This window comes from Saimiri boliviensis, chromosome 13 (assembly GCF_048565385.1).
Source record: "Saimiri boliviensis isolate mSaiBol1 chromosome 13, mSaiBol1.pri, whole genome shotgun sequence".
NCBI lineage: Eukaryota > Metazoa > Chordata > Mammalia > Primates > Cebidae > Saimiri > Saimiri boliviensis.
The window spans coordinates 97,435,045-97,460,953 of record NC_133461.1 but is presented as its reverse complement, the minus strand read 5'-3'; the positions used below and the strand labels follow the sequence as shown (position 1 = coordinate 97,460,953).

The 25,909-nt window shown below is 55.1% G+C and overlaps 1 protein-coding gene across 1 annotated transcript in view; it reads right to left on the bottom strand.

Moving 5' to 3' along the window:
• Nucleotides 1-634: 634 nt before the first annotated feature.
• BMP1 (bone morphogenetic protein 1) overlaps nt 635-25,909 on the bottom strand; it is a 50,975-nt gene continuing 25,700 nt past the window's right edge. The window contains 14 exon segments of the mRNA XM_003937154.3: nt 635-1,365; nt 3,284-3,534; nt 5,612-5,741; nt 5,743-5,801; nt 5,804-5,825; nt 6,145-6,272; nt 11,851-11,976; nt 16,607-16,787; nt 17,187-17,347; nt 18,781-18,906; nt 19,514-19,709; nt 19,843-19,988; nt 20,259-20,375; nt 22,533-22,635. Coding sequence (XP_003937203.2) covers nt 1,231-1,365; nt 3,284-3,534; nt 5,612-5,741; nt 5,743-5,801; nt 5,804-5,825; nt 6,145-6,272; nt 11,851-11,976; nt 16,607-16,787; nt 17,187-17,347; nt 18,781-18,906; nt 19,514-19,709; nt 19,843-19,988; nt 20,259-20,375; nt 22,533-22,635 — 1,881 coding nt within the window. The 3' untranslated portion in view covers nt 635-1,230.

The following is a 25,909-nucleotide window of genomic DNA, read 5'->3' as shown; positions in this document are numbered from 1 at the left end:
CTGGCCTCCGGGAGACACAGGTCTGTGGTGGGGAAGTGGGGTGGGCAATGGCAGGAAGGAGGAGGCCGGACAGACACAGCCTTGGGTCACCTGGGAAGAGGGGCCAGAGCTGTGATGTTTGCTCAGTGGCCACTGAGCTCTGGCTCATCTCCATGAAGACAGGGGGACCCCTGGGGACTGGCACTTGGCATCTGACCAGCAGGAAGTCAGGCATCAGGGGCCGGCTGGACCTGTCCTAGCCGATGTGGGTTTTCTGGCCCCCGGGTGCTCGCCTAGGTGGACACTCTGGCAGCCCACCTGCTCCTTCCCCAGATGCAGAGACAGAAAACCCCGATGGACAGACACGCCTGACCCCTTTCACATCCCTCTTCCCTCCCCACCCAGCAGCCTCTTTATGGCATGTTCCACCCCTCCCCTCGTGCGGAGGGGAGCGTGTGGTGTGTGCACGTGCTGTGATGGATGCCTGCGCGTATATGTGTGTCTGAGTGAAATCACACCCTCTGGGGCCTGGGATCAGGGGAGGGAAGGGCAGCCCGTGACGCCCTGGCCACCTGCTGGCCTCACATAGCAAGCTTGGACATCTGGAATGTGACGGCCCCACCCCCACAGCCCAGGCAGCATCTGGCACAGGATATTGGCTGTAACACATTCAGTTTATTGGCTGAGGTGCCCTGGTGTGGTTGATCGGCCACTGGGCCTCAGAGAAGCCCTGTCTTGTTTCTCCATCCCCTCCCCACTGGCTCCCCATGGCAGCTCCTGGGGGACACTCACAGACACTTGTGCCCCAGGAAACCGGGGGGGTCGGAGTGGGGGCTCAAAAGAAAACCAAATGGAGGCTGGAGTGGGGGTGGGAAATGAACATTACAATGAAGATAATGCCCCCGCGATACACAATACAGCGTGCAGAGACACAGGGATGGCAGCAGGGTCCTGCTGGCATTCCCTCTTGTCACCAGGTAGGGGCCCCCAGAGAAGAATGGTCACTTTGAAATGTCTCTGTGGAAGGTCAGGTCCCTGGCCCCAGCCCCTTGCTGCTGGGGGGTTGTGGGAAGTGGCTTATGCGGGAGTCCAGTTCCCCCACCGCCTGCGAAAAGTCTCACTGGGCCATCGTCCCTGCAGGTCCCGGGGCCTGGGGGAGAGGGACAGTGAGTCGCCTTCCGCCCACCCCCACTGTCCAGTCTAGACGACCAAGGGCAGCAGGCTCCGGTCCCCGCCCTTGTTCAGGCAGTGTCACTTCCTGCTGTGCAGTGTGTCCTGGAACTTGGTGCTGGTGTATCGCAGGTGGAAACCTTTTTTGGTGATGGTGTCATCCGAGTGGAACTTCACCAGGACAGAATCTCCCGCCGAGTACACCACCTCGGGAGGCTGGCAGAGAAAGGGATGGGGTGAAGTGGAGGCGCGAGGGCTGCCCGCCCCAGGTCCCCAGCTCTGAGGGGTAGGAGGCTCTCGGTCAGCTACCAGATTCTCCCACCCCTTGGAGCAGGGAATTTCTTGCTAGTTTAAAAGGAACCTAGGGCGGGGAGAAGGCAGGGAGAACTTAGCCGGAAAGAACTAAGTTCCTGTAAACCCAGCTCTGCTACTAACTTCGAACTTAGTTGTGCAGTCTCAGGCAAGCCACCTCCCGTCTCTGGGCTTCACTGCCCTCAACCACAAACAGGAGCACAAGCTCTCTGCTCTCCATGCCCAGAGGGGTGCTGGGGTAAAACAAAGGATGGGACTGATGTCAAAATATTTTGCCAAGGGAGGGCATTCTTTGAATGGCATGACTTCCTGCTGTCACAGCGGACTCTTAGGGAAGACAGCACAGCCACTTCTCTGCTGGAGTGTGGAGGCAGTTTTGGGGAGAAGCACAGTGTCCCCCAGACCTGGACTCTGCTGTCCCTTGCCCCCACCTCTCCTCTGGCCCCTGGCCAAGGTCTGCTCCAGAGCCCTTCTTGGGTGGCTCCTGCAAGCCCCCTGAGTGAGGCCAGCCCGCAGAGCATTGGACATCAACACCGTGGCCCTCCAGGCACAGAGGAAATCATGTCTGAGAACCTTGAGGACATTCCCAGTATCTCTGCCAGGCAGCCCCCATCCTTCCCCAAGTCCCCTCCCATGGACTCAGCCTGGGGGAGCTCTCTGGAAGAAGATTCCCCGGGGACATCCTATTTGGTGTGTGATTCAGAAGAAAGAGCAAAGACGGGAGGGGGCACTAGCCTGGCAGCCAGGGGACGCCAGGGCAGTCGAGCTGCTTCCGGCTCCACCTTGTCCCAGCCCCTGCCAGCCACACCCGCTGAAGCTCTGCTCCTGGGGGAGGTTCAGCCAATGCTGGGTCCAGCAGCTGCTGCAGCTTCTGGGAGCTTTAACCCTTCCTGGGGCATCCAGGCTGCCTGGGACACAGCTGTGAGACAGGCAGGGGGCTGGGGAGGTGACAGGAGGGACAGTGTGTTTGAAAGTGCATGCAAGTGGGTATGCAAGTGTAGGGGGCTGTGTGTGTGTGTGTGTGTGTGTGTGTGTGTGTGTGTGAGAGAGAGAGAGAGAGAGAGAGAGAGCGAGAGAGAGAGAGAGGGTGGTAGGGGGAAAGAAGTCTGTCTCTCTAAAGTCCTCAAGAAAGGACAAAAAGAACAAAGAAGCCACAAGCTCTTATAGGGAGGAAAAAAAAATCCTCCCCATAAGGCTAGCCCACGTCCTTAGGGAAAAGCCCATCAAGCTGCCTTTTGCTCATTGCCTCTGAATGTGCCATTTTATGGACCAAGAAGCAGTGCCCAGGGCCACTGGGACAGCAGCAGCAAGAGCTTTGGGACAAGCTGGCCTCTCACCAGGAGGAGAAACTGGCAGAGGAAGCAACAAGGGTGTTTATGGCTCCAGCAAAAGGACTGGAGAGGCCCCTAACTCAGGCCCCCTGTTTCTGGCTCTGGTGCCAACCTCTGCCCCCCATTCCAGGCCCTGGTGAGCTGCCTTGGAGGAGGGGTAAGGGAAGGCGCTTACCCTTAAGCTCCATCCTCCTCCCCAGATGCCAGCTCCCCTGGAAGCCCTAGCCGGACCGGTTCTGAGAGCAGGCCTGGGTCAGAGCTGTAGGAACCCCTCCGTCGCCCAGAAAGGACTGCGTTTCCTAGGTCGGGGGCGGGACAGTGTCTCTGAGCAGCCTCCACCAGGCTGGGACTCAGGGCTCCTACAGAAGGCCGCACACATGCTTCACTCATCCTCCAGGGCCTGTGTGGGCGCTGGGTCTCGGGAATTGGGACGAGAAGACTGGAGGACAGTGTGGGGCATGGGACCAGGAGGGTGAGGGGCGGGGCCTCACCCCTGAGCCGCAGAAGCGCCCCAGCCTGGGGGCCGAGCTGTCATAGCCGTCGAAGAGCTCCATGTAGTCATAGCCACAGTCGGTCTCCTCCTCCACCTCAAAGGTCTGGAACACCAGCTCCACGCCGTAGCCTTCCTCAGCCATAATGACCCACTCGCAGTCCACACCTCCGGGGTAGTTGTTGTCGCCAAACTGGGCGTGGGAGTAAAGTTCCTTGGTCTTCACCTCTGCCTGCACCTGGCCCCCGCACTCTGCAGGGGACAAGATTGGCCACCAGCCCTGAGCACCTCGGGTGCCAGGCCCCATAGCACACGACGCCAAACCTGCATGGCAGGATGGAGGCCCGGACGAGAGTGACATGGCCAGTGATGGGCGGGCGGGGGCCTGGCCCAGAGCAAGCGCTCTGCTACCCCACCTCTGGATCGAGGGAACTTGGCCCTAGGGTGAGGGGGACAGGCAGTGAAGCTCCCTGAGAGGAAGGCAGTGTGGAGTGGCAGCGCCGGGCACCGCACACTTAATCTAAAGCAGACGTTGCTCCTTTGCTTCAGCTGATGACTGTCATGGAAGAATGTGGGCCTAGTGTCGCCACAGCTTCCATTTTCAAGAAAGAAGCCGTACATCTGGGTTTTACGTGAAAACTCCCAGCTTTCAAATGTTGGCTCACATTTTTAAAAAAAAACACAGCGTGGGCCAAACATAGCAGGTCCAAGGGCCAAATGGCGTTTCAGGCCTCTGGTTTGTGACCTTGTGCTGGGAAGGGCAGAGGACAGTGCATGGAGCCACCCTCCTCCCCAGGCCCTCTGGCCTCTGTGTACCAGGCACTCAGGTTTCCCTAGAGGAGGTGGGGAGAGGGCCGGGGAGGGGGTGCTGGGTCAGGGACTGAGTTGAAGGGGAAGATGGGAGGCTGTGGACCATCAGCTCTGGGACACCCTGACAGGTGGCTCGGGACCCAAGAGGAGACTGCAAAGCTCCCTTGTGGCATCCTTGGTCTCTCATTCAAGGCGTCCCCCTGGGCTCCAGTCTTTCTCTGCAGCCACCTCATTCCCATAACCTGCTATCCTCACACACCCGTGGCTCCGGCCAAACCCAATGACCTGCTGTCACCTGGGCACACCCTGGGCCGGGCTGGGGTTGGGGCTCTGCCTGGGCATCTCTCCCTGCCTCGAATGCCTCTACCAACTCATGCCCAGTTAGGCCGGGGTGCCTTTCTTCCTGCCTGACTCCCATTTGGGCTCATGAGGTCATGGGCTGTGCCTGTCTTGTCTCTTTCCTGGACTGAGTTCCTGTATGGGGTGGGCGGCGGGGGTGGGGGTGGGCTCATGCCTGATTCAGGCTATGTGCCCCTCAGTCCTCCTGCAGAGCAGAGTCCAGTACCATGGCTGCTGAATAAACAAGCAAGGGAAAGCAGAGCAAGCCCCTCGAGGGCTGGGGTCTTCGCTTGGTCCGTTTCTGGGACCTGCATTTAGGATTTGGCCTCATCCATCCTCCATGTCAGTAAATATCAGAAGAATGGGCTGGGCGCGGCGGCTTACGCCTGGAATACCAGCACTGTGGGAGGTTGAGGCGGGTGGATCATCTGAGGTCAGGAGTTTGAGACCAGCATGGTCAACATGGTGAAACCCCGTTTCTACTAAATATACAAAAATTAGCCGGGTATGGTGGCACATGCCTGTAGTCCCAGCTACTTGGGAGGCCGAGGCAGGAGAATTGCTTAAACCTGGGAGGAAGAGGCTGCAGTGAGCAGAGATCATGCCACTGCACTCTAGCCTGGGTGACAGGGTAAGACTCTGTCTCAAAAAAATATCAGGAGAATGGGCTGGGTCAGTGGGTCATGCATGGTGGTGGGCGCCTGTAACCCCAGCTACTTGGGAGGCTGAGGCAGGAGAAGTGCATGAACCCTGGGTGGCAGAGGTTGCAGTGAGCCAAGATTGCACCACTGTGCTCCAGCCTGAGCAACACAGCAAGACTCCATCTCAAATAAATAAATAAATAAATATCGGAGGACATTTCGGGGTTGGTGGGTGGGTGGGCTGCTGCACTGGCCCAGTGGGCTCTCAGGGGCACCTCTGGGGGCTTTCCTCTCTGTCCCTGACTTCCCTAATCTCTCCCGCCCATCGCCATCACTGCCATCCTAACCCCTAACCACGCCCTCCTCTCCCTGCTCCCCAGGCCTGGTCCTCAGGACACACTGTTTGCCTCCCCCACGTCCCAGGCCCTGGGTCACAGGGCTCAGTCCCTCTCTGCCTTCATACCCGCTTTGTAACTCCCGACTCTACCCCAGGCTTGGAGATCAGGCTCAGTGGACGCTCCCACAACCAATGACAGCACCTGTGTCGTGGGCAGCCTGGAAGCCCTTCCGCTGGACCGAGTTGTCTGAGTAGAAGCGCAGGAACATGCGGCTGCCTGTGGCCAGGACGGGCTGGGGCTTCTTGCTCCCACAGAAGCGGCCGAGGACGGGGGGCCTTGGTGTCTCGCCCATCAAACACCTCCAGGTGGTCGTAGGCACACTCAGGCTGGACTCGATGTCCATCTCCATGAAGGTCTAGGATGATGAGGAAGGAGCAGAGATTTAAAATGTGGCTGGAGGGCAGGTGGGGCGAGGATGGCAGCCCCAAACCCAGGCCTCACGGACACCCATGGGATCGGCCACAGCTGGGGATGACAGGAAAGGAGGGCGCGTAGGAATGGGGTAAAGGCAGGGATGCCCCCAATTTATACTGGGAAAGGGGCCTCTGTCCAGGCCACACTTGGGGTCTCCTGGGGTGGCAGGCCTCCGGGCTCAGCCTGCAGCCTGTGTGGCTCTGGGCAGTGCCTCTGACAGGGGGTGGCCACACAGCATGAATGGGGAGGGGGCCCCTTACCAGCTTGACCCGGTGCCCGGGGGTGCTGGAGATGGCCCAGGTGCACTCCTTCTTGCTGGGATACTTGTCAGGCCAGTTGGGGCTGGTAATGGTACCACTGGTGGATGTCACCTTGTGGTCACAGCCGGCTGCAGGGAAGTGAGTGACGGAAGGGGATAGAGAGCAACCCCAAGCTCCGATAGCCCTTCCCTCCTGCCCCCCTCCTTTCTTTCACGTCTTGTGCCACTTACGAACTGGATGGCGGGCAGGCATCATTTCTTTTTCATGAGGTTACCTGTGTCTGGGGAAAAATCTAGCTGCCAATCCCTACGAAAGCCTTGAGTGAGGCCTCACGTAGCAGCACTCAAGAAGCAGCCATTGCAGGCTCTCCTGGGTGACCCCCGGACCTTTGTAGGTGTTGGGCCACATGGGTCATATCACCTGTGCTTCTCCATTTTTGGGGGAGTGGGGGGCGGGGACAGAGTCTCACTCTGTTGCCCAGGCTGGAGTGCAGTGGTACGATCTCGGCTCACTGAAACTTCTGCCTCTCAGGTTTAAGTGATTCTCCTGCCTCAGCCTCCCGAGTATCTTGGATTACAGATATGAGCCATTATGTCCAGCTAATTTTTGTATTTTTAGTAGAGATGGGATTTTGCCATGTTGGCCAGGCTGGTCTCAAACTCCTGACCTGAGGTGATCTGCCCACCTCAGCCTCTCAAAGTGCAGGGATTACAGGCATGAGGCCTGCACAGATAATTTTTGTATTTTTAGTAGAGAAAGAGTTTTGCCATGTTGGCCAGGCTGGTCTCGAACTCCTGGCCTCAAGTGATCTGCCTGCCTAGGCCTCCCAAAGTGCTGGAATTACAGGCACGAGCCACCGCATCCAGCCGACCTCTGTCCCTCCTTGAAGCTGTCGTCCGCTGATCTCCAGCAATCTGGACAGTCACAGGAGACTTCGACAAACTGACTCAGTTCCCCACCCCTACTCCTGCTACCCTCCCAGGTGAAGTCAACAGACACACAACGGTCCACCCAGATGGCCTCTCAGTTCCTTGAAGGCTTTTTCATCACCCACTGTTTCTCCACGCCACAAACACATCACCCTCTCTGTTCCGTGGCCACCTCCTGTTCCTTCAGGGTGCTCAGGACCTCACCCTCCCAACTATGGTCATTTGACTTTACTAAAATTAAAAAACAAAAAGGGGGTATCACTTTGCTACCCAGGCTGGAGTGCAGTAGTGTGATAATAGCTCATCATGGCCTCAAGCTCCCAGGCTTAACCTCTGCCTCCTGGATTAAAGCAATTCTCCTGCCTCAGTCTCCCAAGTACCTGGGACTACAGGCATAGCACCTGGCTAATTTTTTTCATTTTTACTTTTTGCAGAGATGGGGTCTCACTGTGTTGCCCAGGCTGATCTCAAACTCCTGGTTTCAAGCGATCCTCCTGCCTCAGCTTCCCAAAGTGCTAGGGTCACAGGCATGAGCCACTGCACCTGGCTGGCCTCTTGATTTTACAGAGAACTCCAGGGTCTTCATCTCTCCATTTCTCTCCCAATACTTATTCCTCGATTGACTAACTGACTGACTGCCTCGCTGACCACCCAGCCTGCTCTTCCGCACCCTGCATGGCCCTGCATCCCGGCTCTGCACGGCACCATCTTAGAAAACTCCGTCTGTGGCTCCAGCCTCACCTGGGTTCCCAGACCACTGGATACTCCTTGGATTTGGCCTTCACCAGCTCCATCTCTCACCTCCTTAGCAACAACAAGCCCAACCTGGTTAGTTGCAAACATCCAGCCCCCTCCTCAAGCCACTCTATCAGCTCCCAGTGGCAGACCACCTCTCTCTTACCTCCTGAGAAAGCCGGGGCCCTCCACTATAAATGGCTTCAACCTCTGGGTTCCGACCTGCAAACCCATCTGCGCCGCTGCTCTGCAGCCCTCCTCCCCGTCAGGACGGACTACCCTTCTGGGAGCTGCGGCTCATTGCTGCCCATGCCTGGGAACCCTCACACCAGAAATGATCCAGCCTCACACTCTGTCTTAGCTCTGCAGCCTCTGAACCTTCACACATCCTGAAACAGCTCTCCCAGGCCCCTCCAGCTGCAGCCCATCCACTCTCCTTTTCTTTCCAGCTCGCCTTCCAGAACACATGCTATGGCCACATTCTCACTGCATGTCTCCTCAATCCACGGTGATCTGACTTCTGCCTCTAAAAAACATGGCTTCCCCAACTCAATTGTTTTTTTGAGACAGGGTCTTGCTCTGTCACCCAGGCTGGAGTGCAGTGTTGCGATTCCAGCTCACAGCAACCTCCACCTCCCAGGTTCAAGCGACTCTTGTGCCTCAGCCTTCCGAAAAGCTGGAACTACAGGCATGCACCACCATGCCTGGCTAATTTTTCGTATTTTTAGTAGAGACAGGTTTTGCCATGTTGCCCAGGCTGGTCTCGAGCTCCTGACCTCAGGCAATCTGCACCCTCCCACAAAGTGCTGGGATTATAGGCGTGAGCCACCACACCTGGCCCCGACTCAAATTTAAAAGCCAGTGATCATTATTCATAATCATGGTATCGGACAGGTTTTACTGGGGGAGACAGGCAGCCAGGCACTGTGGCTGGTGGGGAAAAGGATGGGCAAGATACAGCACGAGGGCCTGGAAAACAGGGCCCTCTCCACCCCCTGGTAGAGGCAGGTGAAGTTCCCGTCTCCTCACACTTATACCGTGAGCTGTCACCATTACCCATCTGTGGGTTCATGCAGCCCCCGGCCTCTCCCTTTGCACTCTGGCCTTTCTGCTCCCTGTGTTCCTTGCATGCTCATGTCTCTCCCCAGAGAGCCCGCATCTCCGTAGGGCGCCTGTCTTGAACTTCCTACAGATCTCTGCATAGCACTGGGTCCTCCGTAGGAATCAGGAAATGCTTACCGATCTGTAATTAACCTATCACCTGAGTAAGAAAACACAGGTACTTCTAAGGTGAATCAGCAGGTAAAAGGTAAACAGGCTATCTTCTCCAGGAGCTTCACCCCATCCTGCCTATCTTGTGGATTCGATTCTTTATCAAACTATCTTATTGCACAGGGAGTACAGAGACAGAATGCAACACCAGGAAAAGGTCCCCTCTAGCTAGTTCCACGACTCAGGAACTGCGTATTTGGGAAGCTTGACGTCACAGGTTTGGAAGCCCTTGACTGTCCGCTGGTTCGCTGTTGAGTGCTTTGGTTCTGGTGAGCAGCTCATCTGTTTATATCTGGGTTGTCCACTAACCAGGTTGGGAAGAGTCACCTGCCAGGCATGGTGCTAAGGGCTCAGAGCCATGTCTATAAAGTTTAGTACCTTGCAAGGTAGGTATCATTTTTATTCACTTATTTTTTGAGATGGAGTCTCACTCTGTCACCCAGGCTAGAGTACAGTGGCCCAGTCTCGGCTCACTACAACCTCTGCCTCCTGGGTTCAAGTGAATTTCCTGCCTCAGCCTCCCAAGTAGCTGGGATTACGGGAGCCCACCACCACACACAGCTAATTTTTTGTATTTTCAGTAGGGACATACCTGAGCTCAAGTGATCCTCCTGCCTCGGCCTCCTGAAGTGCTGAGATTACAGGCATGAGCCACCATGCCCAGCCTAGGGCTATTTTTAAATGTGTGCAGGGCTCCAGTGTCAGGAAGGCAGTGGCCCTGTTCTGAGCATCCCCAGGGGTTATGTGGCCTCACATTGCTGTGTTGGCAGACACTTAAGAGTCTAATATTGGCAAATCCGAAATAAGGGATTAAAAGCAGTGACTCACACAGGTACAAATATCAGACTCTTTAACCTATAGATTCGCCCAGTTTTCAGGAATTCTCGTGTGTGTGTGTGTGTGTGTGTGTGTATACATGTGTGTATAATTCATTTCTTCACTGGGTTTTGAGTTCCTTGAGGGAAGGAATTTAATCCTACCCTCCTAGAGCCCCATGGATTTTAAAGAAGTCTATGTTGGCCAGGCTGGTCTTGAACTCCTGACCGACTCAAGTGATCCACCCGCCTCAGCCCCACAAAGTGCTGGGATTACAGGCGTGAGCCATTGCACCTGGACTATGATTTTTTTATCATTTCATGGATGAGGAAACTGAAACAGAGAGGTTGAGGGACTCACCCAAAGTGACACAGATGCTCAGCAGTAGAGGCAAGGCTGTGTGTGCTGTGGGATTGGACGCGCCCAGCAGGCAAGGGCAACAGTGGAATCCCTGACTCGGAGTAGGCCTGTGAGGTATCATATACCAGGAGGTATTGGGGATACTGGCGATGCCAGGAGAGCTGGTTTAATTTCACTTTATTTATTTATTTTTATTTATATTTATTTTTTCCCACTGTCACCCAGGCTGGAGTGCAGTGGTATGATCTCGGCTCATGCAGACTTGACCTCCCCAGGCTCAGGTGATTCTCCCACCTCAGCCTCCAGGGTAGCTGAGACTACAAGTGTGCACCACCATACCCAGCTAAATTTTTTGCATTTACTGTAGAGATGGGGTTTTGCCATGTTGCCCAGGTTAGTCTTGAACTCCTGGGCTGAAGCCATCTGCCTGCCTTGGCCTCCTAAAGTGCTGGGATTACAGGTGTGAACCACCATGCCGGCCTATTTTATTTTTAGTTAAAAACCCTGTTTAGCCGGGTGCGGTGGCTCAAGCCTGTAATCCCAGCACTTTGGGAGGCCGAGGCAGGTGGATCACGAGGTCAAGAGATCGAGACCATCCTGGTCAACACGGTGAAACCCCGTCTCTACTAAAAATATATAAAAAAAAAATTAGCTGGGCGTGGTTGTGCGTGCCTGTAATCCCAGCTACTCGGGAGGCTGAGGCAGGAGAATTGCCTGAACCCAGGAGGCGGAGGTTGCGGTGAGCCGAGATCGCGCCATTGCACTCCAGCCTGGGTAACATGAGCGAAACTCCGTCTCAAAAAAAAAAAAAAAAAAACCCTGTTTAAAAATAAAATAGAGACAGGGTCTCACTACGTTGCTCAGGCTGGTCTTGAATGCCTGAGCTCAAGCGATCCTCCTGCCTCAGCCTCCCCAAGTGCTGGGATTACAGGCATGAGCCACCATGCCCGGCCTAGAGCTATCTTTACATGTGTGCAGGGCTTTACTGTCAGGAAGGCAGTGGCCCTGTTCTGAGCATCCCCAGGGGTTAGAAGTGTGGCTGATCATGGTAACAGATACCATTGTGCTTGCAGTGAGCCTGGCACTGCCTGGGGCACTTCAAGTCCCCAGTGCCCCTCTGAGTTGGGTACTATTATTATTGTCTACATTATATGCAGGAGCAAACCAAGGCACAGAGAGGGTAAGAAGTTGCTCAAGGGCACACAGCTAGCAAAGTGGCAGGGCTGGACCAGGCCACTGGTCCTGGAGACAGTGCTCTTACCCTCTATCCCTTCTTGCATCTGTGCCAGTAGGAAGTCACAAGGACAGACTTGGATGTGGTTTTAAGAGGCGCAAACCACTAGGAGAGTCTGCAAATGAAGCCTCGGAGCAGCCATGAGCTCCTCCTCTCCTAACGTGGGCAATAGAAGTGAGCATGTGGCTCCGACATTGCGGGACGGGAATCGATGTACCAGGTGGGTGGTGGGACGAGGGGGCCTCAGAGATCACTCAGCCCCCAGAACCTAAACGGAGGCCGGATGGAGACGGTCCTCTGGCCTTCCACTCCCGGCACCGGGTCCTTGAAGCCCTGGCGCCCCTGGCATGCAGCCCGTACCTTCTTTGCAGTCGTGCTTGTTGTCGTGGAGGACGAAGCCGCTGCGGCACTGGCACTCGTAACTGCCGAAGGTGTTGACGCAGTCCTGCTGGCAGCCACCGTTATCCTTGGAGCACTCGTCCTTGTCTGCAGGGGAGCAAATAAGGGCATTCCCGGGTCTGTGCAGAGCTGGGATCTGGATGCCCCAGGGGAAACGGAGGCCTGGCTGGGCTTCCTCCCACCAGTACAGAGCAACAGCCAGCCAGAACCGGCCAGGCCAGGTGGCAGGGAGTGGGAGGCCAGGTGACAAGGGGGTCCAAGGGACGCTGCATCCAGTGGGACCAGCTGAGCGGGGCCCAGCTGTGGGGAGAGGAGGACGGGGGTCCGAGCGGACCAGCATGGGTCACCATTACCTGCTTACTGGACAGATGGGCAAGTGGAAAAACAGACACATGGACAAGCAGACTGCAAGAGAAAGGAGCAGGACGCAGGGGTCCCTCTTTTACTTCACAACAGGAAATGTCACAGACACCATCAAAATGGGAGGGGATGAGGGTTGGGGCGTGGGGCGGGGTCCCCGGTCTGCGGGATGGACACAGTGGGGAGAGAGCACCAGTTCTGTCCGGCCAGAGGGAGGTGGGCCGGAATGGCAGAGTGGAGGTGGGGGGTGGGTGGGCACCGAAGCCCCCAGCCCATTCCATCCAAGGTGAGGTTCCTGAGTAACAAGGGGTCCGGGAGGCCTGGAAGGCCTCACTGGGGGGTCCGGTTTCTTTTCTGCACTCGGAATTTGAGCTGGTGGGGGCGTCCCCGAGGGGGCTGCAGAGCTGGCCTCTTTTCTGAAACGAGAGAGAGAAGGAGAAAAGGGACCAAGGGGTGGGGGTGGAGGGCAGGGACCAGGGAGGGACAGCAGTGAAAACCAGACCCAGGACCTCCGAGGTGGGTCCGAGGGACAGGGTGGGACAGGAGGGCAGGCGGACACACATGCAGGGTGGCCATGTCCAGGCGCAGCCGGGGCACGGAAGGCTGGGTTAGCAGGGGCAGGAGGCACAGCAATGGGACAGAGACAGAGCCGGTGACAGGGAGAAGGCCTGGAGGGACGGCACGCATGGCCCACTAGACGTGCGTGGCATCAGGGAAGGAGAGAACCAGGGAGTCATTGGTAGAGGGGAGTAGGACTTGGCAAGGGCTGGGGAGAGCTCTGCTCTGGCTCTCATTCACAAGGTGACATCTACAGAGTGTATTAGACACACACACACTCACAAATACACCTGCAGACCCAGTGCATGGATGTACTGTCACCCAAATGTGGCAACACAGGTGCTGGTCCACAGGAACACACATACGTGTGCACACACCCCCCACAAGCGCACAGACACACAGCTCCAACACACCATGCAAATGCAGATGGACAGCCAACCACACACGGATCCTCACTCACCCACCCAGCCTGTGTACAGGTGCACACAAAGAAAACACACTGCACTCCCAGCTACACGTGAGGAGGCAGGCACAGACATCAATGTGCAGACAGGCGCAGACACGCCCAGGGACGGGACACGTGTACACATAGGTGCGTGAACACCTGGACATGGATACAAAGTCATGCGTCAAGGTAGAGATGTAGCTCATTAGTAGATGGCTCACAGACGAGCCACTGCCACGTCACAGACCCACATATGCACTCACACGACGAACACGCGATGTGGATGTGCGCCCTGACACACAGAAGTGCGCGTGGTCACAGGTGTGTGTGCCGCAGCCACATACACTCAGGTCTGTCTGTGGGCACTTGGGGGGTGGTGTGCCTAGCACAGAAGCGGGTACATCCAGGGAAGATGTGGAATCCCAGTGGACCCCCAGAATTCCAGAGATGAACCATGAGGTAGATGTCTGCTGGCACTGAGCTGGCCAGGTCGGGGTCTGTGCAAGGGGGCCTGTTGCTGATCCCCTTCAGGAGGGGCACCCAAGGGCTGGAACATCAGCTTCCAGAAGGCCCTGCTTCCCCAACCCCCCTCCCCGATCAGGCAGGCCAGGTCCCCAGGGGCCACAGAAACCCAGTCCAAGAGGTGGAGTCCTCAAGTCCTTTTCAAGGGCTATTGCTCAGTTAACACGTCAGAGGCAGCCTGATCGAGGGCCCCCAAAGCTGCCTTTGAATTAGCCCTGCAGAAAACGTGGGGTGAAGGGTACCCTAGGAGCCATCCTGGAGTTCACAGAGGACATCTCCAGTGACCATGCTAGAAGCTTTGGGGAACCGAGCTACAGACTGAGCAAAGCCTTTACTCCACCCCTTCCTCACATTTGTGCCGAGAAACCTAGTCCAGTGCCTGATACACAGCAGGGGTAAAATTACACCTGCCAAATGCATGAGTGAATGGGGAGGTGCATGAGTGGGGGAACGTAAGTCCTGAGGAAGGCCGCTTCAGTGCCTGGGGCAGGAGTGGGCAGCCTCACCTGAGAGCTGGGGGGAGCAGGTTGCAGGAGGGTAGGGTGGAGAAGGTGGGCACGGGCCCAGGCAAGGAGATGGCACTCACCCTACAGTGCCCAAATGCCCCGGAAGGTGGCAGGGTCAGACTGAAGGTCTTCAGGCTCTTTCTTCTTCTTGGCTTAGGGTCTCCTCGGTGAGTGTCCCAAAAATCCAAAAGGCCCCTTTCCTGGGGGGCCAGAGTCAGATGCCCCAGGCCTTGGACTGAGCCTCGATTCCCCTGGTGGGGGTGCTCTGCAGGTTTCTTGTGCAATGGGGCAATGCGTGTGTGCATGTATGTGCGTGTGCATGTGTCTCTGTGCAGGGCTGAGGGTGGGGCGGGCACAGTGTCAAGCGGAGCAGCGGAGCAGAGCAGTAACTCCAGGCCTGAAAGATGTGTCAGTCCCCGGGCCCCTCCAAGACTGGAGCAACAGAAGGGCGGGAGAGACTAGAGTAAGCAGGTAATGGTTTCCCGGGGCACAGCGTGCCCCCGAGCGGTGCTACATCCTCTCAACCCTCTGGTGAGCACCTCTTAGGAGTCCCAGGTGGGCACAGGGAAGAAAGAAATTGGCTTGGCATGGGGAGGGTCTCAGCAAGCAGGGGCTGGGGGCAGGAGGTCAACGGGCACTAGAAGCAGAGCAGGGTGGCTGGCAGTGCCAAGCAGGGAGCCAGTGCAGGGGCAGGCGCATGGCATCTGGGGGTCAGGCAGGGGTGCAGGGTGACCACAGAGGGGGCTCAAGGATGCAGGATGCTGGGCAAAGGAGGGGAGAAGGAAGGTAGCGTGGACTGGGCTGTAGGTGTCCTGCCTTCCTGCCTGCCCCCTGTCCTGCCCAGCAGGCAGGCAGAGTGAGGATCCTGGGCCTGCTGCAGCCAGCCCCTGACCTCCCTCTCTCCCCTGCTCCACTTCACTCCTGTCCTTCATTGCACGGGCCGGGGTCTGGTTACCTGTGGGGACTACCAGCTACCTTGCAGCCTCACCCCAGGGTGAAGGACTGAGTGATTCACAAAGAGGAGGTCTTCTGAACTTGGAGGCCCAGCTCAGAGGCTGGGCCAGGGGCTGCTGATCACCATCGAGACCACCCGAAGATGGGGCCATCAGAGGCTCAGATGAGTCCCAGGGACTGGAGCCCAGGCCTTATGTGGGGCAGCTGTCAATCAACATCTGCTAATTGGATCTGGGTTCCCACCCACTAGCTCAGGGGAGCCCCAAGACTTTGGAATTAAAGGAAGCGGGTGACTCATCTTTCTTCTTTTTTTAAAAGAAAATTTAAAGACAGGGTCTGGAGTGAGGGGTGAGATCATCATTCACTGCAGCCTCAAACTCCTGAGCTCAAGCAATCCTCCCACCTTAGCCTCCTAAGTAGCTTGTACTACAGGCACACACCCTGCTAATTTAAACATTTTCGTAGAGACGTGGTTCACTATATTGTCTAGGCTAGTCTTGAACTCCTAGGCTCAAGTGATTCTCCTGCCTTGGCCATCCTAAGTGCTGGGATTACAGGCATCAGCCACCGCGCCTGGCCACGCCTCATCTTTCTGAAGGCCCCAGTGTGAACCTATTTGACTAGAGCAGGGTCTGATTAGAAGTCTGACTACTGGCCGGGCGCGGTGGCTCAAGCCTGTAATCCCAGCACTTTGGGAGGCTGAGGCGGGTGGATCACGAGGTCAAGAGATCGAGACCATCCTGGTCAACATGGTGAAACCCCGACTCTACTAAAAATACAAAAAATTAGCTGGACATGGTGGCACATGCCTGTAATCCCAGCTACTCAGGAGGCTGAGGCAGGAGAATTGCCTGAATCCAGGAGGCGGAGGTTGCGGTGAGCCGAGATCGTGCCATTGCACTCCAGCCTGGGTAACAAGAGCGAAACTCCGTCTCAAAAAAAAAAAAAGAAGTCTGACTACTGCCAGAGACTCTGCTCGACACAGTCCAAGCAAACACCCGCCTCTCCTCCATCCACCAACATTCTTGAACTCCCTGTTCCTAGGACCTGCCCGCTTCCAGGACTTGGCTTGCACAGCTCCTGACACCTGGAATTCCCTCTTCTTCACTTCCGGATGCTGATTTCTGAATGTTCATGTTCTGCCCATCCTCCAGCCCCAGCCATCACAGCCCTGGGGGCTCAGGGATAATGGGTAAGTGGGTACCGCAAGGGCTGGCTTGATGGGGAGTGAAGAAATGAGGAACAGAGGGCAGACTCTGCCTGCCTGGCACCAGGAAGGCTGGGCTGTGGAGCGTGGGGTGCAGGGGCAGGGAGAAGGGAGCCCTGTTCTCTGAGGAGAGGCAGGGCCAGGAACTGGACAGTCCAGGGGTACCTGAGAAGAAGTGGGCCTTGAAGCCCTTTTTGGACACGGTGTTGTCGGACTTGAACTCCACACGCATATTGTTGTACTGGGAGGTGATGACCTCGGGCTTCTCAGAACCACAGAACTTGCCATGCAGCTTGGAGTCGGCCGTGAGTCCACTGCGCACCTCCACGAAGTCGTACTTGCACACCTGCAGGGAAGCCCAGCTCCAGGCCCGCCTCCTCCAGGAAGCCTCTCTCAACTACTCCCACCCTCAGGAAGCTCTCTGCTCTGCACATCCTTTAGCCTTGTCTTCGCTGCTGCCCCTCACTGGATCCTCCCATGCTCGCCAAGCCAGTCCTAAGCCTTCCCTTGCTCCATACGCCTCCCTAACACAATGTCCTTCCTCCCACTTGCCACATGTCCCCTCACCCCCTTCAGGGCCTTCCCTGCTGGGCCTCCTGTGCTTCCTGAGCTGGCAACAGTCTTTCCTCGACATTTGCAGCGTGTTTCTGGCCAGCCCGCTCTCAGAGGGCAGGAAGCAGGCACCGAGCTGAATGCCCACGCCTCATACCTTCCTGTCCCACCTCAGTCCCTGGTGGGCACTTACATCATTGCCCTCTGTCTCGAAGAAGTCAAACTGCAGGGAGATGCGGTACTGGGTGGGTGCCACCAGCTGCCAGATGCAGTTCTTGTTGGGGGGGTACTCCTTGGGCCAGCCTGGGCTGGTGATGGAGCCATTGAGCTTGGTGAGGAATCCACCACAGGCAGCTGCAGGGACAAGAGAGGTGGCACCATATGCAGGGAGCCCCTGCCGTGGGGACGGGCTGAGATGCAGACTGGGATGCAGTAGGGAGAATATGGGGAGCCTGTGGACTCCCCGAGGCTCAGGGACCTGTGTCTAGTCCCTCTGGGGCAGACAGGAGGAGGGAGGGTGGGCTGGGAGTCTTCAGGGGTGAGCCTGTAGGAGGAGCGGGGAAGTTAAGGGGTCATAAGTGTGGCCATTTCTATTTTCTCTGAGAATGAACAGGTCAAGAATCTGCCAAGAGGGAACAAGGGGGAGTAAGGGGCTCAGGGAAAGCAGTTCGGGGCCGGGGGCAGTCCAGGGAGGTGCAGGAAAGGGAGCGGCTCAGGGGCATGGCAAGATCAGCCCAGTGAGCTGGAGCCATCAGCCTCAGAGTGCTGTCACCAGCATCTCAGCACCACGCGTGGAGAGGCAGAAAGTGCCTGTCCCACAGCAGGGGTTTCCAACCTGGAGATCACAACACCCTGGTGGGTGGTGATATCAGTGAGCAGGTCAAGACTGTCATTTACAAAAAGAAACAAAACTCAAAACACCCCAAGAATGAAAAAACAAACCAAAGCCAGGACACATCCTAAAGGCTGACAGTGTGTTCCTGGGGTTGCAATGTGACATATCTTTTTTTTTTTTTTTTTTTGAGACGGAGTCTCACTCTGTCGCCCAGGCTAGAGTGCAGTGGCTCGACCCCAGCTCCCAACAGCCTCTGCCTCCCAGGTTCAAGGGATTCTCCTGCCTCAGCCTCCCGAGTAGCTAAGATTACAGGTGTGCACCACCACACCCAGCTAATTTTTGTATTTTTAATAGAGACAGGGTTTCACCATGTTATTTAGGCTGGTCTCAAACTCCTGACCTCGTGATCTGCACGCCTTGGCCTCCCAAAGGGCTGAGATTACAGGAATCAATCACTGCACCGGGCCTGACATGTATTTCTTATCCATGAGCTATGAAAAGAGGGTTGGGGTATCCATCTAGCTTTTCCAGGGAGGGGTCTGTCCAAGGGCATAAGAAATCTTGGCAGTGACTGAAGCCTATAATCCTGGCACTTTGGGAAGCTGAAGGATCGCTTGAGGCCAGGAGTTTGAGATTAGCCTTGGCAACGAAGTGAGAGCTCTTCTCTACAAAAAAAATTTAAAAATTAGCCAGGTAAGGTGGTGCGCACTTGTAGTCCCAGCTACTTGGAAGACTGAGGCGGGAGGATTGCTTGAGCCCAGGAGTTGGAGGTTATGGTGAGGTAAGACTGACCCACTGTACTTCTAGCCTGGATGACAGAGCGAGACCCTGTCTAAAACAAACAAACAAACTCTATATATACATATATTATATATATACACTTTTTTTTTTCTGAGTAGGTGGCCTGGGGCCGGGGGAGGGAGCAGGGTCAGGGCAGTGTTGGGGCACTCACCCTCACAGCGGCGCTTGTCTGGGGCCAGCTCGTACCCGGGGTCACAGCTGCACTTGTAGCTGCCCAGGGTGTTGAGGCAGCGCTGCTCGCAGCCCCCGCGGTTGGGCCGAGAGCACTCGTCCACCTCTGTGGTGAGGAGGAGAGGGTGTCACAGACTCCAGGCAGGGGCCTGGCCCCTCCTCCCACCTCTGCTTGGGGTTCAAGTCCAGGGTCCCTCATGCTTCTTGTGACCAACCCCTCACCCCATTCAAGGGAAGAAGTTGGCTGTGAGCCTCACTTGTGTACTCAGCCCCAGGACCCACCGAGCCCCTCAGTGGCTGGAACCCCACAGAGCCTCCCTTCTGAGCACATGGACTGGGTGAGTGCCTCTCCTGTGCTGGCCCTAACTAAGGATCCCTCTTTCATTTCTCCTTCAATCCTTATGTGAAGCCTGTTACTGTGCCCATTTTACAGATGAGAAACTGAGGTTCAAGGAGAATATCGTGCCCAAGGCCACACAGGAGAAAAAGCCTCCAACGGCCTTGCTTCCTCCCTGAGTCCTATGGCAGGTCCTGCCTCTACTCCACACTGGGAGATCTCTTCTCCCCAGTTAGCCCCGAGTTTCTTAAAGGCATGGCCCTGACATCTCTCTGGCATCCATATGCCTCCTAGAGTCTCCGTGTTGAATGAGTGAATGGAGAAGGAGTGAAGGTGATGAGCGCCTTGGGGCAGGGGAAAGTAGGGTAGGAGGCACCTTTGAAAAAGTTGACGGCGAAGCCAGCTTTGTTAATGGATCCGTCAGAGACGAACTTGAGCCAGAGGCGGCTGGAGGAGCTCTTGACGTCATCGGGCTTCTCGTAGCCACAGTAGCGCCCGATGAGGGGGCTGCTCTCGCTGTGTCCGTCGCGCACCTCCAGGTAGTCGTAGGCACAGCTGTCGTGGCGCTCAATCTGGGGGTCGAGGCTTCATCAGTGGAAGGGGCTCTGGCTGCCAGGGACCCACCCCCAGGAGCCCAAAGAGAGGCAGCTGTTCCAGGGAGCGACTGCAGGATTCAAAAGTCCGATCACAGGGTCTCTGACGTACCTCGAAGGACTGGAACGTGAGGCCCACGTGGAAACCCTCGGACACCTGGATCCGCCAGATGCAGACTTTGCTGGGCCGGTAATCGTCTGGGTAGTTGGGCGATTGAATGTGGCCGTAGTCCTTTTTCACGTCACCCCCGCAGATAGCTGTGGGGAAACAGGGTGGGGTGGGAAGGGTTGGTGGGTCGGCACGCTCTGCCCTGCTGGGGAGCTACTTCCCCCACTCCTCCAGCCCCTCTCATACCCCCCAGCTTCTCAGTCTCCCACCAATCCCCCAGCCCCAGCCAATTCCCCCATTCTCTCTGCTCCCTTCCTTGGGAACCCACAATCTTGCCCCTGGGGTGCCAGAAGGATGTTGTTCTAGGATGCCCAGGGACCTCCCATCTGACTCCTCCCATCCACCACCTTCCTCAGTACCTTCATAGACGGCAAAGAAGCCCTTTCCAACCCAATTGCTGCTGCTGCGGAATTCAACCCAGAGGCGGCTGTCGGTAGACACGATGGGCTCAGGGAGTTTGGACCCGCAGAAGCGGCCTGCACAGATAGGGTGGGTGGAGGCGTGGTGAACCCTGAGGACACCCTCTGTGGAGGCCACACCTCTCCGGGAGGCTTGGGTGCCTGGGCCCTGATCTGTGGCCCCCCCTACTTCACACATTCCCAAGACTGTACACTCTCCGGTTGGCTCCTGTCTGGTCCAAGGTCCAACTTGGCTTTAGAGAACCAGAGGCCACTTGAGGGATAGGACGTGAGTCTATTTTCAGGAGGAAAGGTAAATCTTTATTTTTATTGTATTTTAGATGGAGTCTTGATCTGTTGCACAGGCTAGCGTATAGGGCCCTGATCTCAGCTTACTGCAACCTCTGCCTCCTGGGTTCAAGCGATTCTCCTGCCTCAGCCTCCTGAGTAGCTGGAACTACAGGCATCTGCTATCACACTTGGCTAATTTTTGTATTTTTGGTAGAGATGGGATTTTGCCATGTTGGCCAGGCTGGTCTCGAACTCCTGACCTCAGGTGATCCACCCACTTCAGCCTCCCAGAGTACTGGGATTTCAGGTGTGAGCCACTGTGCTTGGCCAAGGTAAATCTTTATAATGTGCAACTATACATGTGTTCTATTTACCTTTTTTATTTTTTGAGACAAAGTCTTACTCTGTGCCCAGTGGTGCGATCTTAGCTCACTTCAACCTCTGCCTTCTGGGTTTGAGCAATTTTCTGCCTCAGCCTGCCAAGTAGCTGGGATTATAGGTGTCTGTCACCACGCCCAGCTAAATTTTTTTGTATTTTTAGTAGAGGCAGGGTTTCTCCGTCTTGGCCAGGCTGGTCTTGAACTCCTGATCTAGTAATTTATCCGCCTCAGTCTCTCAAAGTGCTGGGATTACAGGCGTGAGCAGCCGCACCCGACCAACGTGTTCTATTTACCTTTCTAGAGACCATTTTACCATCATTATTTACCTTTTCTTATTTGCTTTCTATGCAAAGTAGTCATGAGAAATCAACATGGCTTTCTTTACACATGACAAACTGCCTTCAGAGACATGTTTTTATTTGGTCAAATGCAAGGGATGCCCCAGGACCCTAAATAAATCCCAGAATCTGGGGACTGGGTCAGACAATGTCCACTTGGAAATAAAAATGAAAAAGAGTCAATCTAAGTGGATGAGGCCGGCCATCTGTGGAATTCTTTGTAGTGAAGAATTGCTAGGAATGAGCTGTGTGTTCCTAATAAGGCCGGTGTTTCCCAATATTCAGCAAGGGACACAGGGTGCTGGCCCAGGAATGTAAGTTATGAAAAAGAAACTCCCATCTTGGAAAAACACTAACACGTCTGAGGGAGGAAGTGTTGTAAGGACAGCTGCTTTGAGTGACTGAAAAGAAATATTTAAATATCAGAAACTAGAGGGAAAAGAGAGGTTAGCAGGATCCGCCTGGTTGTTTCAGGCACAGGCTGAGGAGCAGAGGCTCTGTTGCCAGAGTGGTCCTGAGCACCTTACAGTCAATCTAGCCGGAAGGACGAGACTCACACAGCTCCTTGGGTTTGCTGCAAATACCCTCTAGAAACACCTGCCTCCCTCTGCCCTAATTCCAGGTTCATTAAAGCACCTTGTGTCCTGTGGGTCTGACCGACTTATCCCCACTGACTCACCTCCTGCCCCCTACCCTCCTCGGAACAAATCATCCTATGCGAACAAGGTCGGGCCACAGCACCCAGCATGCAGCCTTGGGTGGCGAGTTAGGAGACAGGCTGGCAGGTTTACGAAGACTCTCTCTTTAGCCAGGCTGCACTGTGGACACCCGAAAGCCAGAAGGGCAGACAGAAACAAATGGTGCAGCCTCTGAAAGTGCCCAGATGAGGAGGAGAGCCTGGGGCTGTGCAGATGCACAGAACAGCCTGTCTCTGTCCCTCTCTCTCTCTGTGTCAATTCTGATGACTCCTTGCACCACAGGGTGACAGCCACCTTCAGAGGGAGGTCCAGAAGCCTACACTGGAGACTCCGAAATCTGGATCGAGGACAGGACTTGCCTAAAGTGAGTGATGCAGCTAGCTGGGACTAATGGTGCCAGGACTCCTGGCTCCCACACCAGGACGTCGTCCCTGGCCAATGCTGGCCCCGCGGGAGGATGAAGAGCGTGAAGAGTGGTTCAGAGAGGAAATCAGCGTGGAGGAGGCAGGTGGTGGCTGGTGCTGTTACCTCGGAGGGGCGCCTTCCTCCAGAAGCCATCTCGGACCTCCACATAGTCGTACCAGCACAGGCGGCTGCGGTACAGGTCCAGGGACGTAAAGTTCAGAATGATCTAGGGCCAACAGGGGAGGAAGAAGGTTAAGCTGTTCCCTGCATTGCACCGGCCCTCTGCCGGCCCCACGATGAACACCACCTGCCTTACGCCAGGCAGGTCGCCTTGGGTGAGAGTTAAGGGGCTCCCGAAAGGAGCTCCTGGCACAGAATCACCCTCCTCCCACTTGTCTGTGTATGGTCCACTTTCTTCCCAGAAGGCCCAGGAGGAGAAGGAGGCATCACTTTGGGTTGACACCCTGTCTCCAGCTCTCTTCGTAGTCAATTAGATAAAACAGCCCACAACACCTTCAAGAGGAAACTGGTCTCCACAGTGGTAGGAAGGGCCCAGGCTGCCGGAGGGTACTAGTGGGTCTGAAATGGGGATGAAGGGCCCCAGGAAGAGAGGTGGGGAGAAGAAGGGCTGAGTCACCAATCATCGCTTATTTATTTTTTTTGAGTCAGGGTCTTGCTTTGTCACCCAGGCTGGAATGCAACGGCACAGTCACAGCTCACTGCAGCCTCCATCTCCCAGACTCAAGTGATCCTCCCACCTGAGCCTCCCAAAGTGCTGGGATTACAGGAGTGCGTCACTGCGCCCAGCCCCATCATCATTTATTGAGTGCTAATTCTGGGCAGTGCTGATTTTAGGCACAGGCTGAGGAGCAGAGGCTCTGTTGCCAGAGTGGTCCTGAGCGCCTTGCAATCAATTGAGCCGATTGATTTGTAGGGATGAGATACACACACAAGAAAGCTCAGACTCCAGTCACACAGCCTGGGGGTGAATCTCTGCTCTGCATTTCCTGCTATGAGTCATCGGTCAAACCACCCAACCTCTCTGAGCCTCTGCTGTGTCCTGCATGCAATGGGGAGAAGAGTCCCTACCCTGACATTGCACTTACAAGGCACAGGCACCGTCTGTCCTGAGCACCTCATTTCGGGCTCCCAGCTTAGGAAACACTCGCTCACTCCTGGAGGCATGTTACACCCTGGTGAGTACCAATCCTCCTCAGCACGTGGGCATTGAACAGGTACAGAGTTTAATGACTTCTCTCCATTTTCAGGAAATGGAGAGAAACCACTTCCTCGGTAGGTTCCAGAATGAGCCCAAAGCCTGTCGTGTATTCAGAGCTCCAACAAGTAGGGATTCCAGGGATGTGTTCGCTGTGACCTGCAAGGCCCGTGTGGCGGACACTCGATGGCCTCAGGGGCCTCCTGCTCTGGGAGAGCTGGGTTCTTTGCTACAGGACGAGACAGCAGTCCTGCCTCCCTTGTAGCTTCCTGGAGAGTTAGAGGTAGACAGAGTAGAGGCCAGGATAAAAAAGAACCCAAGCTGGGCGCTGCCAATTGCTGTCTGTAGCCAGGGTCAATTGGCTGGTTGGGAGGAGCTCCTGGCTCCCGGACACTGTTGACATGAGCCCCATCCAAATACCTGGTGATTCCAATATCTGACTAGGGGACCCTTCCCACGTCCTGGCCGCTCAGATCTGTGACCTCCTCTCTCGACCTCTCTGTACCTTCCCCGCCACACACAAATATGTCGCACCCTACAGCCTGGCTTCACCAAGAATTGTCCGCCCCTCCATCCTCTGTTTCAAGGGCCCCACTCTCCATTCGGTTCCCAGCTTTTCCCTCAGTTCTCATCACTGTGACCTTCAACCCACTGCACCCAGGAATGTCATTCCCAGTCACCCGCATCTTATCTCTCTCCTTACCGAGCTCAGCTCCACAGCCCATCGTTTTTCTTCTATTCATTTTTAAAATTCATACATGAGTTTAAATGTATTTATTTGGGGGACCTTTTATTAATTGTTGTATTCTGTGATATAATTGAGATCATGTTTTTGAATAGCACACTATAGGCTGGGTGCAGTGGCTCACACTTGTAATCCCAACACTTTGGGAAGCCAAGGCGGGTGGATCACTTGAGTTTGAGAGTTCAAGACCAACCTGGCCAACATGGTGAAACTCTGTCTTTACTAAAAACACAAAAATTAGCCAGGTGTGGTAGCGGGCACCTGTAATCCCAGCTACCTGGGAGGCTGAGGCAGGAGAATCACTTGAACCTGGGAGGCAGAGGTTGCAGTGAGCTGAGATCATGCCACTGCACTACAGCCTGGATAACAGAGTGAGACTCTGTCTTGAAAAAAGTCAAATAAAATAAAGCACAGCACACTATATACTACTCTTGTTATTATTAATTATCATCAAAGTTATTGTTATTATTGTAAGTGATGGCATGTTGAAACACTGAAGGTGCAGGTCTGTTCTAGCTCTTGCTATGAAGTAGAGGGCGTCTCATTACCTAATCTTTTAACTTTTTAGAAAATGACCAAATGTGGGCCAGACATGGTAGCTCACACCTGTAATTGAGCATTTTGGGAGGCCGAGGCAAGGGGATCGCTTGAGTCCAGGAGTTCGAAACGAGCCTGGGCAACATCGTGAGACTCCATCTCTAGAATAATTAAAAAATAAGCCAAGTGTGTTGGCACATGTCTGTAGTTCCAGCTACTTGGAAGGCTGAAGTGGGAGGATTGCCTGAGCCTAGGAGGCTGAGGCTGAGGCTGGGATTGTGCCAGCTCACTGAATGGATATTTGGTTTTATTGTATATATCGAAAAAATGTATACTTTTTATTATATATAATTTATATCATATTATATATAAATATATATCATATATATAAAATATAATATATATTATATCACATATCTATATCCATGAATAGAGACCTGTAGGAGGCAAGTAAATAACTGGGAGAAATCAAGATAATGGCATTCTAAGCAGCCACAAAAATGACTGAGTCCTGGCACAGAAGGGCAACCAGCATTCATTGCTGAGTGCAAGGTGTACTGCGAAAGACCATACATGTGTGTATACAATTCCTTTTTGTCCTGTACGTATATACATACGTGTGTACACATACATGCTTACATGCACATGTATACCTAGAAGGGTCTGGAAGGAGACACCAGGAAGTGTTACCAAGGCATAGTCACCTCACAGGAGTGGGATCTGGAGGAGGGTCAAGGGGAGAAAATTCCCTTGTTATTTTATGCATTTCTAGATTGTTCAAAACTTTTACTGTGTGCAGATGTTATTCTCATATCTAATGAACAACAAAATGACTTTAAGAGTGGCTGGCTGGAAGAAGGGAGGCCGAGGGCCTAGTGAGGGCGCTCTGGCTCCTGACTCAAGCCTTCCACCGCTCCTCCACGTGGCCTCCCCGGGCCTGCCAAGCAGTTCTGCTCGGCAGCTGTGCTGAGGACAAGCATCCTCAGAAGCCACCCAGGCTCT